The sequence below is a fragment of the Electrophorus electricus genome, chromosome 1, assembly GCF_041902795.1.
Source record: "Electrophorus electricus isolate QZ-2024a chromosome 1, ASM4190279v1, whole genome shotgun sequence".
Classification (NCBI taxonomy): Eukaryota; Metazoa; Chordata; class Actinopteri; order Gymnotiformes; family Gymnotidae; genus Electrophorus; species Electrophorus electricus.
Genome location: NC_137497.1, coordinates 30287838 through 30304016, shown reverse-complemented (window position 1 = coordinate 30304016; position 16179 = coordinate 30287838). Strand labels below are relative to the sequence as shown.

At 37.4% G+C, this 16179-nt stretch overlaps 1 protein-coding gene across 1 annotated transcript; it reads left to right on the top strand.

Annotated features, from left to right (window-relative positions):
* The first annotated feature begins 9017 nt into the window (after positions 1-9017).
* On the top strand, positions 9018-13043 carry LOC145659671 (choline transporter-like protein 4). The gene is made up of 13 exons (XM_081722452.1): positions 9018-9114; positions 9374-9496; positions 9659-9758; positions 10061-10153; positions 10357-10459; positions 10738-10997; positions 11153-11247; positions 11334-11437; positions 11704-11777; positions 12036-12106; positions 12222-12316; positions 12549-12633; positions 12895-13043. Exons 1-13 carry the CDS (start codon positions 9018-9020, stop codon positions 12978-12980), a joined length of 1386 nt encoding a protein of 461 aa, XP_081578578.1. The 3' UTR covers positions 12981-13043.
* Positions 13044-16179: the final 3136 nt, after the last annotated feature.

The following is a 16179-nucleotide window of genomic DNA, read 5'->3' as shown; positions in this document are numbered from 1 at the left end:
CCTTTTTCTCTGCTTCTGTAAGCTACACACACACACACACACACACACACACACACACACACACACACACACACACACACATACACAAACACACACACACGCACACACACAAACACACTCATTCCACCAGTTCATGACACTGGGCACACACAGTTGAAAGCTTGCATGGTCCAGTCCCTTTACTGCAGAGAGAGTAGAATTAAAAAAAACATTATTAGCTCACACTTCAGTCTTAAGCTACTATATATTCCAATCAACAGGACTACATTGTTTTCACTTCCTCTGTAATGTTTTTGTCTCCTCTAGTGGAGGATCTGGAGCGTAATGAGGGCACCATGCTGAGACCATACTACATGTCCGGGTCTCTGTGGCGAATCCTCAATAAGTCCTAAAGAGCCTTAAAAAAAGATAGCTTTCGACCACATCCTTTTCCACACTTTTCATAAATAAACCAAACAAGCATTTATGTTAGTCTTTTTTTGTTTGTTACTGTAAAACTGCTCAGCATTCTGATCGCTACTGTAATGTTCAGAAGACAGCTGACGGGGCCTCTTTCAGGACTGATTTGGTTTTGACCAAACAGCAGACACACACTGGATGTTCTGGCAAACACTGAGTAGGAGTAAGCTTGTGCCTAAATGTGGGGTATATGAGAAGTTTTAGTTCTTTGCCAACTCCTGATTATGCATAAAAGATCACATTCCATGGTATGCTATGATATTATTTTTTTATTTCTGAGTATAATAGAGAGTATACGAACTAGTAAGAATGACTGAGCTAAATGCAAATGTTCTTACTTTATTAACTGAATACTATTTTATATATGAAATATGTGAACGTTTACAACATATAGAATACATTTATGATGTGATACAACAGTTCATAAAAAAACAATAAGAATATAAAATCCCAGAAATCTATTTTCCATTCTTTTTTCACACGTATGAAGGCATAAACTTATCCACATGGCCCGTTATGACCAATACATGCACTATTCTGAAAAGGCTTAGAGTAATTTTGATTTTCTCACAATGCAATTTTTACAGAAGACAATGCCTTGAAAAAATGTCCAGTTCAAATGATTTATACAGACTGGTTCTCAGCACTAAAAATGTACAGTACATCATTCATTACTTTCACTTTAAACCAATATATTTCATTTCTGGTTGGATTTTCTCTCATAAGGATTAATACCAATCAATTAAGACAGGTTTTCAATTAAAGACAAAGGTATAGTTGCCAGTAATAACTGGAACTTTAGAAGGGATCTAGCTCATTTGTATCAGTGTAAAATATTTAACACAAATATTTAGGACAGCTGGTGGTGTGCATCTATTTGTTAACATATACACTAGTACATCCACTAAAGCCTACCATAATGATATCAACACCAAATGCAACAGAGCCATTTTGTTTCCAATGCTGAAAATGTTAAATGAGAGTAAAACCAACAGAAAAATAGTTTTTGGCCTAGGCCAAACAAACGAGACATTACAATGGCCAGCCCACCTTTAAAAGATTCATAGTAGAAATGTAAATATATGTTTAATTTATTAATGTGACATAAAACAGCAATGAGAAAAATGCAAAAATACTATGGTGAAGGACATTGTGACAAAACACCTTGTGAATGCTAATATTACAATCCTGTTTGGACAAGTTTGATCCTCAGTCTCTACCAGTGGTTATTTGTATCTTCTTATTAAAAAAAAAAGGAACCTTGTGGTCTGTAATTGATAGTCATTATATATATATAAAACAATTTCAATGCTGCAAAAAAAAAACAAATTGTCAGCAATATCAATGGTTATTTTAAATGACAATAAGGTACAAACTGAATTATAAGAACAAAGCCATATATTCATCTGTTTTGAAAGAATTAAAATAGTAAATATCACTGTGGCTAGTTATACTGTGCACTAAGATATAGTTAGCTTCAGCTTGTGAATTGTATTTATAACTTGGATATGGATGTGAACTTTAATTTCCAGCATGTAACACAATTTTAAAGTTTTACCCAGCATAAAGGTGTTTCCCTTCTGATCAGTTCACCTAAAATGAACAGAATCCAAAATAGAGAGCCACGTTTAAGAACCTTGATGTAAATTTCAGATGTAAACAAGGTGTAGCACTAAATAACAAGAGCCGCTTGGTTGTTCCCTTGAACCACTGAAACTGAATTGGGGAATGCTAGGGCTCTGTTCCAGTTTGAAGACCTTTCCAGTGATACTTCATCAATATTTACAAGAAAAAATGTGCTAAAATGTGCTACCGAACCAACTATTGTGCTTTTCTAGATTCTCCATTTACTATCTGGATCACACCACACCTCATTTCAATATCTCTTCACCAGACTTACACACAGAGGTATTCTGCAGAGGTCAGTGAAAGGAACTGGGTTTTGGATTTCTCTGGCCATAACTGACACCAAAACAAAATTAAATACAGATTATGGACAACATACATAAAATGCCACAGTACACAGTATGATTTTGGTCCCACAGTAACTGCCTTTGGTCACTGATGTTCAAAATATCAGTGAAAATCAAAGCAGTGTATATTTGGCAACACTGTAAAGCATTTGAGTAGGACTTTGTGTAGACATCTTCGAATTCTTGAGATGTAGTTCCAACGTAGTTGCTTTCTACATTATTTTTTTTTCTTTCAATGAAACATGTCTTTAACTGAAACATGTCAAAAAAATAATAATAATAATTAAAAAATCTAAACGTATAAAAGAATCAGGGCAGTTAGTGTTGAATTTGCTGTGTCCAAATGTTAGTTTGGCTACAAGGGACTTCACATGAGATTCAATTAAGCAAACAGTATACAAGATTTCTGGTCCTAATACATACTGACAGTATGTGACAGCAGGTAAGAGGCACATTTTGGCACTTCAGATTTGGCATTCTAATTTTTTTGCTTGTCCACTGGATTTTTAGATAATGAATATGTCAGGCACTTGTTGGGTCTGGACAGTACTGAGCATTTGTCTTTTATATTTGATGTTTTTAATGAAGAGTGGTTCAAGTGATTTGGCTAAATATTTGCGGTCATCCCAGATGGAAGCAAACGGGACGGGTACGAAAGTGGCACTGTGTAAGCGTGTGCTGTTCACACATTGGACTTGGAACTGTCCTTGGATTGGCTGTGCTCTGCAGCCACCTCTGGAAGTGTGGGGGCGGAGCTTAGGACGGGGCTCCGGAAGGAAAAATGTTGGACAGGCAGCTGCACCTCTTCTAGCAAGTCATTGGGCTTCATCCTGTACAGGCAGCACAAAGACTGTCAATGAGACACTGACTACGACTTACTGCTGATGGCTGAAAAAGTCGATAGAATACTTCTACCAGGGTAAAGTTACCATAGGCGAGATCTTAAAGCATGTCACAAAAATAAGAATGTCTCCTTTGTTGTCATAGGTTTAAAGGCCAAGCACCACCTAATAGACCTCCCTAAAGAGTTCACATTATCTTAGATACTACAATAAATGCACATGTAAATTAAAACTAAAATAACATGTTCACTGAAGTAAATTGAAGGAAAAACCCCAAAAATGTCGCTCTGGAAATTCCAGAAAGTTGACGAGTGATGTCACTGGTTGTCATCAGACAGTGTGCTAACAGATATGAAGCTGCAATATGCACATTACCAGTAACCAGTGTAACTGGAACCAAGAAACTGGTATATGCTGTTGCAGTAGTCATGCTTGAGACAGTGGACAAGATAGAGAAAACAGTAGTGGTGATAGAAACATCTAAAGGAAGCAATATGAGAAATTGCAAAAATACCAGGGACTGAAAGAAGAGAGAATGTGGAGGGTTAGCATCAAGGTTGTCCCAGTGGTGATAGGGGAACCTGGGGCAGTGACTCCTAAGCTCGAGGAGTAGCTTCAACAGATCTCAAGAATGACATTGTCAATCTCAGTCCACAAGAGTGCAAACCTGGGAGCAGCAAAGCTAAAACTTCCAGACCTCTGGTAGAAGGCCCGATTGCCGAGCATGAAAGGGCCACAGATGTGAGACAGATACACACATGCATACACACAAACACACACTCTCTCTTTGTCTTTCTCTACAAATATACTAGAGCTGAGGAAGTAAAATTTGTGTAGTGCATGTGCCTTATCTTCAGTCAAAGGCTAAAATAACCTCTCATCTGTTGGAATGAAAGAAGAAATTTAAGTTAATTTCAGAAAGCATTACTTTCTTTGTTGTCATGCTTAAAAACAAACCTTTGACAATAATTATATATATATATATATATATATATATATATATATATATATGTGTGTGTGTGTGTGTGTGTGTGTGTGTGTGTGTGTGTGATTTGTTTTCCCACTGTACTTTACTGTATTATTTTTACTGTGCTAAGTGTATCAGAAATCAATTTCATTAATTTTTCACAGAAGCAGTATATATAGTAGCTATCTTAATCCACTGTTGTTTCGTTAGCAACATTGTAAAATCATATAAATTTAGCCATCGATATCTTTTATTTTTGTATTCTTCTTCATCAAAGGGATCAAACCCTCAGGCTCTAAAGCTCCGTTACCTTCGCCGCTATTTTCCAAAACTGCTGCAACTTCAGCAGCTGTAAACTTGTTTTACAACATTTTTGGAAATGTATCCGACGTGAAGGGAACGCCGTAATGATTTCATGATTGTTTATTGTTTAGTTTCACACAGATTGACACACAAATTCATCAATAACACACGTAGAAATGGATCAGCTCTGAGTGACAGACGAACAGACGAATCACACGGCGATCGTCCTGTGATTCGACGATGAATGACGGTAAAATGTACTAAAAGTGTCACTCGATTGGGGGCGGGAGAGTCTTCTTTTAAGCGCAGACTGACTGCAGACTTTTATTTATCTCAAATAAACAATCAATCAGGGTCCATGTCCTTCCTGATAAAAATTGGAGTTGGGAGCATTCATTTATTCTGGCATACATTACAGACTTTAAAGTTTTTTTTCAGAATTGTCAAAAAATTATTTGTCAGTCGCATAGACGTAGTTTTGGGAGGGGACGGGGGACGTGTCATTTAGCCTCAGGTTATATCTTGGTGACAAGCCTAAGGTTACATTATTATGTAAAGATGATTTTATTATTTGTTTAGCTTTTTTTAGTACGTTAAAAGCACAGTAACCTTGGACAGTTTAAGCGTATAGGCCTAAATATCCGACGCATGACATAGCAAGCAGAGTGTGAGCATCGCACAGCATGGAAGGCAGGTGCTCGCGACCAAGATGCCTTTGTTGATGAGCTGAGAATGAGAACGTGCTGTGACACGTCACAATGTGTCCATAACCTGGAATGTGTGCGTCATAAGAACAGAGTATCATATGTAAGAATATTTTTTACTGTAACATTACACATTGAGGACTCTGTGTGATCGAAAGTGCAAGGAGGAAGAGTACGATGGTCAGGAAACCGGATTATAATGGTGAGGTGTTTTTTTTTTGTTTGTTTGTTTGTTTTTTCAGATATATCCATCCATATGCCAAAGATTTTATGAGAATCCCATACGCCATATGCAATGGTTAACAAAAAAACATTGTACAAAACTATCATGTACATTTCATGTTAAAATTATAATAGCTCTTACATACTTGCTAGGTCTACTTCATATTAAAAACATTCATGTAGTGTACGATCTGTAACTATGTATCAGATCAAAAGCATATGTGTACAGAAGGTGTCATAAAATATGTAACTGTATATAAAATGTGTTAGACAAAATATAGAGTACCAGTCAAAAGTTCAGACACACCTGACTGAATGTATGTTTTTCATAGGTTTAAACTCATTATATTCTATGTTCTCAGGGGAACCTTTCCCATATGAGCCTTTTTTCAGGGGACCAGTTAGCAAGAGGTGAGTCCTTAAATCTCTCAATGTTCCTCCCATTTACTCCTTCATATCAGTTACCTTTAGTAAACTATTTAAAGCACACACATCATGGATCACAGAATGTCTGTTATTAGCTCTATACAAGAAATATATGAAGGCCATAGATCTACTAAGACTTATTTGAAACTCATTTGACTTAGCTAAATAACTTTATTACATAATTGAAATGATACAAGTGTGTAGCAATACTTCTTGTTTTTCTTCAGGAGTTGTACAGACATTATCTGCTGTATGACTTTTGTGGCTGCCATTGTCAGCTATATGCTTATTGGCATCCTGGGTAAGAAACATTTCCAACTACACTTTCATGGAAAAATGATTATTCTGGGCTTATAAGTAAGGTCTTTTACACATGTATGGCTTGTGAGATATCCTTCTAACAGAGGTTCTAACACAGCTTTGTTGTATGGAGACCCTCGTCATGTCCTGTTGCCCCGGAATTCCACTGGGATGTTCTGTGGATCTGGAGTCAATTTGTAAGTCCCTCACATACTGGATTAGTATTTATGTCTTCACAGGAATACCAAAACAGCACACTCAGTATGTAAGGAACACTGTCAATATTCTCTCAAATGAGTAGAACTAGCATTACAGTGGAGCTGTGCAGGTTCAAATCATGTGGATACATTAAAGAGCAACAGTGCAAGATGGGTTAGATTTTAGGTTAAATATTTTCATGATTGGCAATTCACAGCAACAAGTGGACCCAATCAAATCACACATGTTTAATGATTGCCTCTAAAACAAAGGGTCCAAACTCAGGTCTAGGAGTGTCACAACACTACGGAGTTTATTGTTTACCCCAATCAAACTCACCCTAGAAGAAAGAACACTTAGGGGAGTAATGGTGTGACTACACCACTGAAGCCTGATGCACATCCTCAAAAAACTGAATAAAAATAGCTTCTTTAATTGGCTAATATTCATGTGTCAAGCTGCATTTGTTTCCAGCATCCTCTTGTGTTTCAGTGACAAACCAAATGTCCTCTACTTTGACGTTCTGAAGTGTGCCAGAGCAACCACAGAAATGGATGCCACTCTAGAGGGTCTCCAGTGTCCAACCACTCAAGTGAGATTTCCACAAAGATTTCCTGTTGAAATTGTACAGAGGCTGAACACGTTTGAATGTAGCCTATTAGAAATCTGCACATGAGACTCATTTATTACAAAACAGTTTATTATGTAGTATGTGAATGCAAGTTTGTAAGTTTGGGGGCTTGGGTATCTTTTTGTTGCTTGGTTTAGGAGCCTTTTACTGTATCATGCAATGAACAATGAAGTGTAGATATAAATATGAAAAGCAACACTGTGTTTAGCTGCTCAAATAAGATCTCCTTCACTCTGTGTGTTTGTGCATTGGCTTGCAGGTCTGTGTTAAAAAATGCCCTTCGGAGTTCTGGAAGTTGCCCCCAGAGGCGTATGCCCCAGATGCCCTACCTAAAGACTTCTTTCAGCAGCAGTATTGTGATCCTAGACTTGACCTTGCCCAAACCACATTGGTAAAACCTCACACTGCAAATGAGCAATGTAACCAACTTTATCGCTGGCAAATAAATCCTCACCACCCTCTTGACAGAACAGAATCTGTCATATCAGAAGTCTTTGCAATATGCAACCCTTTGTTCCAAGTAGATGGAATTCATTCATTGGTTAAGCCAATCACACATACATAGGATTCAGTATGTTAATGAGATTTTCACATGCATTTCTACTACAGAGTGTTCAAGACATCCTCAATCAAGAGCTTTGTCCGTTTTTCTACACCCCAAGTAAACCAGGTACAGACAGCAGGATTACCTTTACAACTGCCTGTCTATTTGTCCATCCTGTTTTGTAACAGTTTGACTATGCTATGCACTAAAACATAACCAAACCACCAGGACTGTGCATTTACCGCCATCATAAGTCAGTAGGTTTCATTTTTACAGTCATATTATTTTTCTGTTTCTCTGTGTCTCTCTCCCCTCAGCACTAGGGAAATGCCTGCCTAGCTTTGAACTACAGGACGTTCCTCCAGACTTCTCTCTCCCTGGATTCGCTTCCGTAGATGAAACAGTCAAGCACATAAAGAGTGCTATGGAGTAATCCTTCACACACACTCACACACACATATGCATTGATGGTTGGTGTTGATCTATAAGCTGCTTTTGCTGACCAGTATTTTTTGCTTGCAGCTCTCTTGTTTCAGGATTCAACTTTAAGTCAGTGGGGTTACGGATTTTTGAGGATTTTGCTACATCATGGTATTGGATATTAATGTAAGTTAGTTTTATACAAGATTGTATTACACCCAGACATTGTATAGTGTGTGTGTGTGTGTGTGTCTGTGTGTGTGTGTGTGTGTGTGTGTGTGTGTGTGTGTGTGTGTGTGTGTGTGTGTGTGTGTGTATATATATATATATATACAGAAAGATTTCAGTTGATTTTCCTTCATCAATCTGCATAGAATACAATACTATATGCAATACAATACTACATATAATACTGGCCAGCGAGATCTAGGGAGACTGTTTGTGGTTTCAAACTTCTTCTATTGGAGAACGATGGAAGCTACTGTGATCTTGGGCAGTTTCCAAGCTGCAGAATATTTCTTGTAACCTTCCCCTGATCTGTGTCTTGACACAATTCTTGACACAATTCTCTGAACTTCATGACTTGGCTTTCACTCAGACACTATGAACTGTGAGTCCATAAACAGACAGATTTCTGCCTTCCCTGATTATGTTCAGTCAATTCAGTGAAGCACAGGTGAACCCTAATGAAGTTAAAAAAAAATTACAGGGACCATTGATAGAAGTAGGATTCAACAGAGCTCAATAAAAACTGTCTTAACAAAAGACCTCAATATGTATGTTAATGCAGTATTTCAGACTTTTATTTTAAATAAATGTACAAAACATTATAAAAACCAATGTTTGTTTTCTTGTTGAGGAGTATTTTATCTAGATTGATGAGGAAAAATAGTTAAATCAATTTTAAGATGAGTAATACACAACAAATTTGAAACTTTCTGTATGCATTTTAAGTAAATATTTTTCTCTCTCTTTCTCTCTCTCTCTCTCTCTCTCTCTCTCTCTCTCTCAGAGGTCTGGTGGTTGCTATGGTTGTTAGCCTCATGTTCCTCCTGCTTATGAGATATCTGATGTTCGTGCTACTGTTGGCTCTCATCGTGGGAGTGCTCGTAGCTGCAGCGTATGGTAAGCCTGTACAATACATGTTTTAACATACCTGCCATTAGCGACCAGCTCACTGGGTAATAATTAAGCCCTTCATGAATGGTCTCCTGCTGCACTGAAACAAGGAAAATACCAAATTACTGTGGATGGTTCTATGACTGGCACTGATTTGCTGCCCTATAGTGTATGAACTCTGCATGGGACCCTTAATTTTAAAGACAAATTGCAGGGGGTTAGATTAGTGAATGAGGATGTAAGCTGTCTACTCTGTCTTTCTCAGGTATCTACTACTGTTACCGGGAATATAACCACTACAGACACTCCAAACTCACCCTCGGTGACATTACTTATAATTCAGAATTCTCTGTCTACCTTCAAGTGAAAGAGACGTGGCTGTTCTTCTGTAAGGGCTATCAGATTTTCTCACAAGACATGTATTGACAGTATATAAAGTAGAAACAAACATGTTGTAAAGAAAGGAATTTTTCTAAGAATGGATGCATGGCTTTGCTTTATACTGTTGCTGTATGTGAATGATTTTTGTGTGTTTGTGTTTATGTGGCAGTGGTGAGCCTGTGTCTTTTGGAATTCGTAATTTTACTCTTCCTGACACATTGGGGGAGGAGAATATCTGTTGCATTGGCACTGATCAAAGAGTCCAACAGGTAGAGCTTTTTAGGCCTTTAGACACATAGGCGGTAGTAAATATATCCACTGCCAGCATTTCTTTAAACAAATGTCAGCCATCTGCTATGTCCTTCTTGTTTTTGTTGTTGTTGCTGTTGTTTATAAACAGAAAATCACCTTGGATACAAGAAACCCATTAACATTTTTCTTCAAATCAGTGCAGTCTCGGCATTCCTACATTATTACTCATATAAAGCCACTTTGCGGGGGCAGCCTGTATAAAGGCTCTCTTGTGCTCTTAAGGCTACATGAGGCCTTTTGTGCTCTGTGCTGTGTGTAGGGCGGTGAGTTGTGTGACGACCACACTGGCTTACCCCTTGGTGACGTTCCTGCTGGTGGTGATAAGCATGGCCTACTGGGGAATCACTAGCCTGTATCCTCTGCCACTTCCTCTTCTCACCTACCTTCACTTCCTGCTAACAAATCAAGGCAGTAACTGTATATCTGTCCTCGCCACTGAATTAGTGCTGTAGCTTGGATTGTATTGGTAGTTTGTTGTTGAAAATGTGCTTGTGTCAGTATTTTGTGTGTAGAGTGTGTGTGTTAGGCTGTGTCCTTGACCATTACTGCCCTCAGGTATTTGGCCACTTCAGGTGCTCCTGTATACCATGTCGCTGCTCTCAACTCCTCCATAGCCAACTGTAGTTCTATCACAGGCTCAGAGATTTGCATTCCCAAGGTCAGTCGCCTACACACACCCACACACGATATATCCAAGCTGTAATATTGTTCCCTTTCAAATATATAGTATAACATTCACATATCGCTATTTGCAGCTTCATACAGACATAATATGGTGAATGTATATGATATTCATATGATATTCATACTTCACAATGACTTATTTTAGATGCATTCAGATTACTGACATGTTCCAATAGCCTGGTAATGATTCATTTCACATCGCTTTCCTTTTATTTATACTGTTGTTGTTGTCTTCTTCTTGTTTCTTTTCAGGAATTCAGTGCTTCTCTCCATCCTGATTGTCCATCTGTGCGCTGTGTGTTTTTTAAATACGATGACACGGACTTGTTCTCAAGGATCGCACCCTACCTGCAGATCTATAATTTGCTGGCTTTCCTCTGGTGCGTGAACTTCATCATCGCCCTGGGCCAGTGTACACTAGCCGGTACCTTCGCATCCTTCTACTGGGCCTTCAGTAAACCAGCAGACATTCCCCCGTACCCTCTCTTACAAGCCTTCATCCGGACACTAGGGTACATAGCACTCGTGTTTCATCCCTGCTCCGTTCCGATTGCTTTGATATCAGCCACACCTGAAAGTACATTCCCTTGGTTTGGTGACTACTAACCTAGTACAGAGTCCTAACTGCTCCCCACCTCTAAAGTCTACTAAACTGCTTTTTTTCAAGGTGTCATGTCGGCTCTTTAGCATTGGGTGCTGTCATCCTTACCATATTCCAGGTCCCTCGGATGTTTCTGGAATATCTTGACCATAGGTTCAGAGGTAACAATATATATAAAACCTTCATGAACTTAGTCCTGCTTTCTCCTGTCTGTAACTGTAGTGTGACACAATTGTCTACTCCACAGACTGCCGGAATTTCTGTTGTCAGTTTGTGATGATGTCCCTCAAATGCTGCTTTTGGTTCCTGGATAAATTCCTCAAGTTCTTCCACAGAAACACCTATATCATGGTGTGTCTCATATCCAGCTGCACACAAAAAAATGATCGATGCTGAAATAACTGTTTTTATGTGTCTTCAGTGATCGGTTGTCTAGCGTTAGTATGAGTATTAGATAAAAACTAAATGAAAAACTGTATGGTGTATATTAGTATGATATGGTTTTTTTTCACTTTGTGGTAATAGCATCAAAGTATGTAATTGTGCCCATATGACTAGTGAAATTTACTGAGTGTACAATCTGACTCAACATGCTGTTTGTGGTTGATAATATACAGATTGCTATACATGGAAACAATTTCCATGTGTCTGGCAAGAATGCTTATATGCTCTTGAGGAGAAATATTAACCGGTAAGTCCTCAGACAGAGGAGATGTTTCGTACATATAATTGAACTTATGGGGTTGTGTGTGAATATGAATGATTTAATGTTGCTGTTGTGGAACAAATTACTTCCATTTCCTTGTTTTGAAGGCAAAAATATTAAATGGAGGAATTTATCAGTACATACTCATGTGAAAATAATTTGTATACATATTTTTAATATGAGTACCAATTGTTCTAGCTCAAGTTTAGCACGCTGTCTTTGACCATGTCCCTCTGTCCACAGGGTGGTGGTGTTGGACTGTGTTACAGACACACTGCTGTTTTCCGGCAAGGTGCTGGTGGTCGGATTACTGGGTGAGAAATACAGTGTGAAGTCATGTGTATGTTACCCATACTACACTTCATCACATTTAAAAGGTACAACACACTTTAAAAGGTAACTCTGGGGGTTTTCTACATTCCCTGTAAGGTCTGCTGGCTTTCTTCTTCTTCTCTGGGAGAATCAGGCTGCCAGATGACAATTTCCAGATTCAGCTGCTGCATTACTACTGGTTGCCCGTTATCGTATGTATTGCCTCCACTGTCGGATAACCTCAGAACAAACTCAAGTGCTGACACTTGCTTCTGTGTGAGATCAAAACATCAGCATATTCAGTACACTGTATAAATGGGTTTAATGACAGCAACTGTAAAGTCACTTTATAAATAACCAGGATTTACACATTTATTCTGTAGAGCAGTGCCTGTTATAGTACTGACGGCCCAGCGTATATATCTACTACTGCTGTTTTTTTAGACGGTGATGGCAGGAGCTTACTTGATCGCTCAGGGCTTCTTCAGTGTGTACAGCATGTGTGTGGACACCCTTTTTCTCTGCTTCTGTAAGCCACACACACACACACTCACACACACACACACACACACACACACACACACACACACACACACACACACACTCATTCCACCAGTTCATGACACTGGGCACACAGTTGAAAGCTTGCATGGTCCAGTCCCTTTACTTCAGAGAGAGTAGAATTTTAAAAAACATTATTAGCTCACATTTCAGTCTTAAGCTACTATATATTCCAATCAACAGGACTACATTGTTTTCACTTCCACTGTAATGTTTTTGTCTCCTCTAGTGGAGGATCTGGAGCGTAATGAGGGCACCATGCTGAGACCATACTACATGTCCGGGTCTCTGTGGCGAATCCTCAATAAGTCCTAAAGAGCCTTAAAAAAAAGACAGCTTTCGACCACATCCTTTTCCATACTTTTCATAAATAAACCAAACAAGCATTTATGTTAGTCTTTTTTTGTTTGTTGCTGTAAAACTGCTCAGCATTCTGATCGCTACTGTAATGTTCAGAAGACAGCTGACGGGGCCTCTATCAGGACTGATTTGGTTTTGACCAAACAGCAGACACACACTGGATGTTCTGGCAAACATTGAGTAGGAGTAAGCTTGTGCCTAAATTTGGGGTATATGAGAAGTTTTAGTTCTTTGCTAACTCCTGATTATGCATAAAAGATCACATTCCATGGTATGCTACGATATTATTTTTTTATTTCTGAGTATAATAGAGAGTATACAAACTAGTAAGAATGACTGAGCTAAATGCAAATGTTCTTACTTTATTAACTGAATACTATTTTATATATGAAATATGTGAACGTTTACAACATATAGAATACATTTATGATGTGATACAACAGTTCATAAAAAAACAATAAGAATATAAAATCCCAGAAATCTATTTTCCATTCTTTTTTCACACGTATGAAGTCATAAGCTTATCCACATGGCCCGTTATGACCAATACATGCACCATTCTGAACAGGCTTAGAGTAATTTTGATTTTCACATAATGCAATTTTTACAGAAGACAATGCCTTGAAAAAATATCCAGTTCAAATGGTTTATACAGACTGGTCTCAGCACTAAAAATGTACAGTACATCATTCATTACTTTCACTTTAAACCAATATATTTCATTTCTGGTTGGATTTTCTCTCATAAGGATTAATACCAATCAATTAAGACAGGTTTGCAATTAAAGACAAAGGTATAGTTGCCAGTAATAACTGGAACTTTAGAAGGGATCTAGGTCATTTGTATCACTGTAAAATATTTAACACAAAGATTTAGGACAGCTGGTGGTGTGTATCTAATTGTTAACATATACACTAGTACATCCACTAAAGCCTACCATAATGATATCAACACCAAATGCAACAAAGTCATTTTGTTTCCAATGCTGAAAATGGTAAATGAGAGTAAAACCAACAGAAAAATAGTTTTTGGCCTAGGCCAAACAAACGAGACATTACAATGAGCATGCCCCCCTTTAAAAGATTCACAGTAGAAATGTAAATATATGTATAATTTATTAATGTAACATAAAACAGCAATAAGAAAAATGCAAAAATACTATGGTGAAGGACATTGTGACAAAACCCCATGTGAATGCTTATCTTACAATCCTGTTTGGACAAGTTTGATCCTCAGTCTCTACCAGTGGTTAATTGTATCTTCTTACAAAAAAAAGGAACCTTATGGTCTGTAATGGATAGTCATTATATATATAAAACAATTACAATGCTGCAAAAAAAACAAATTGTCAGCAATATCAATGGCTAATTTAAATGACAATAAGGTAGAAACTGAATTATAAGAAGAAAGCCATATATTCATCTGTTTTGAAAGAATTCAAATAGTTAATATCACTGTGGCTAGTTGTACTGTGCACTAAGATATAGTTAGCTTCAGCTTGTGAATTGTATTTATAACTTGGATATGGCTGTGAACTTTAATTTCCAGCATGTAACACAAGTTTAAAATTTTACCCAGCATAAAGGTGTTTCCCTTCTGATCAGTTCACCTAAAATGAACAGAATCCAAATGTGCGAAAATGTGCTACCTAACCAACTATTGTGCTTTTCTAGATTCTCCATTTACTATCTGGATCACACCACACCTCATTTCAACATCTCTTCACCAGACTTACACACAGAGGTATTCTGCAGAGGTCAGTGAAAGGAACTGGGTTTTGGATTTCTCTGGCCATAACTGACACCAAAACAAAATTAAATACTGATTATGGACAACATACATAAAATGACACAGTACAAAGTCTGATTTTGGTCCCACAGTAAATGTCATTGGTCACTGATGTTCAAAATATCAGTGAAAATCAAAGCAGTGTATATTTGGCAACACTGTAAAGCATTTGAGTAGGACTTTGTGTAGACAGCTTCGAATTATTGAGATGTAGTTCTGACGTAGTTGCTCTCTACATTATTTTTTTTTCTTTCACTGAAACATGTCTTTAACTGAAACATGTAAAAAAAAAATAATAATAAAAAAACTAAAAGTATTGAAGAATCAGGGCACTTAGTGTTGAATTTGCTGTGTCCAAATATGTTAGTTTGGCTACAAGGGACTTCACATTAGATTCAATTAGATGATACCACACACTTCAGGATATAGAAATTACTATATTTTGTAATATATTAATTATATTTCCTGATATTTTCCCAAATTAATCATTGTCATTTCTCTGTGTAACATGTCAAAGGCCTGCGCAGACTTTCCATTACATGTTTGAAGCTAAAACATTTTTAAATTACTTAACTACCACACCAATAAGTTACTTGGCATGCTCAGAAGAGAATAGCATGTCCTCAGTTACCAAGCATCTTAAGCCAACAGTATACAAGATTTCTGGTGCTATTACATACTGACAGTATGTGACAGCAGGTAAGAGGCACATTTTGGCACTTCAGATTTGGCATTTTAATTTTTTTGCTTGTCCACTGGATTTTTAAGTAATGAATATGTGAGGCACTTGTTGGGTCTGGACAGAACTGAGCATTTTTCTTTTATATTTGATGTTTTTCATGAAGAGTGGTTCAAGTGATTTGACATAATGCTAATTCAAGATATCTCTAAATACAGTTTGAGTAGACATAATGCTAATTCAAGACATCTGAAATTACAGTTTGAGTAGACATAATGCTAATTCAAAATATCGCTAAATACAGTTTGAGTAGACATAATGCAAATTCAATATATCTCTAATTAAAGTATGAGTAGACATAATGCTAATTCAAGATATCGCTAATTAGATTGAGTAGACATAATGCTAATTCAAGACATCTCTAATTATATTTTGACTGGTTATATTTTGACTAATTATATTTGGATATAAAAACATTAAATGGAGGAATTTAATAGTACATACTTATGTGAAAATAATTTGTATACATATTTTTAATATGAGTGCCAAGAAAGGGCTACTTTGATCAGTCATTTTTATGTGTTTCATTGTTCTAGCTCAAGTTTAGCACACTGTCCTTGACCATGCCCCTCTGTCCACAGGGTGGTGGTGTTGGAATGTGTTACAGACACACTGCTGTTTTTCAGC

Coding starts and splice junctions, on each gene's coding strand:
- LOC145659671 (XM_081722452.1), top strand. CDS start 9,018: ATGGTTGTTAGCCTCATGTTCCTCCTGCTTATGAGATATCTGATGTTC. Junction 9,115..9,373: donor GCTCGTAGCTGCAGCGTATG/GTAAGCCTGTAC, acceptor TGTCTTTCTCAG/GTATCTACTACTGTTACCGG. Junction 9,759..10,060: donor CTGATCAAAGAGTCCAACAG/GTAGAGCTTTTT, acceptor TGCTGTGTGTAG/GGCGGTGAGTTGTGTGACGA.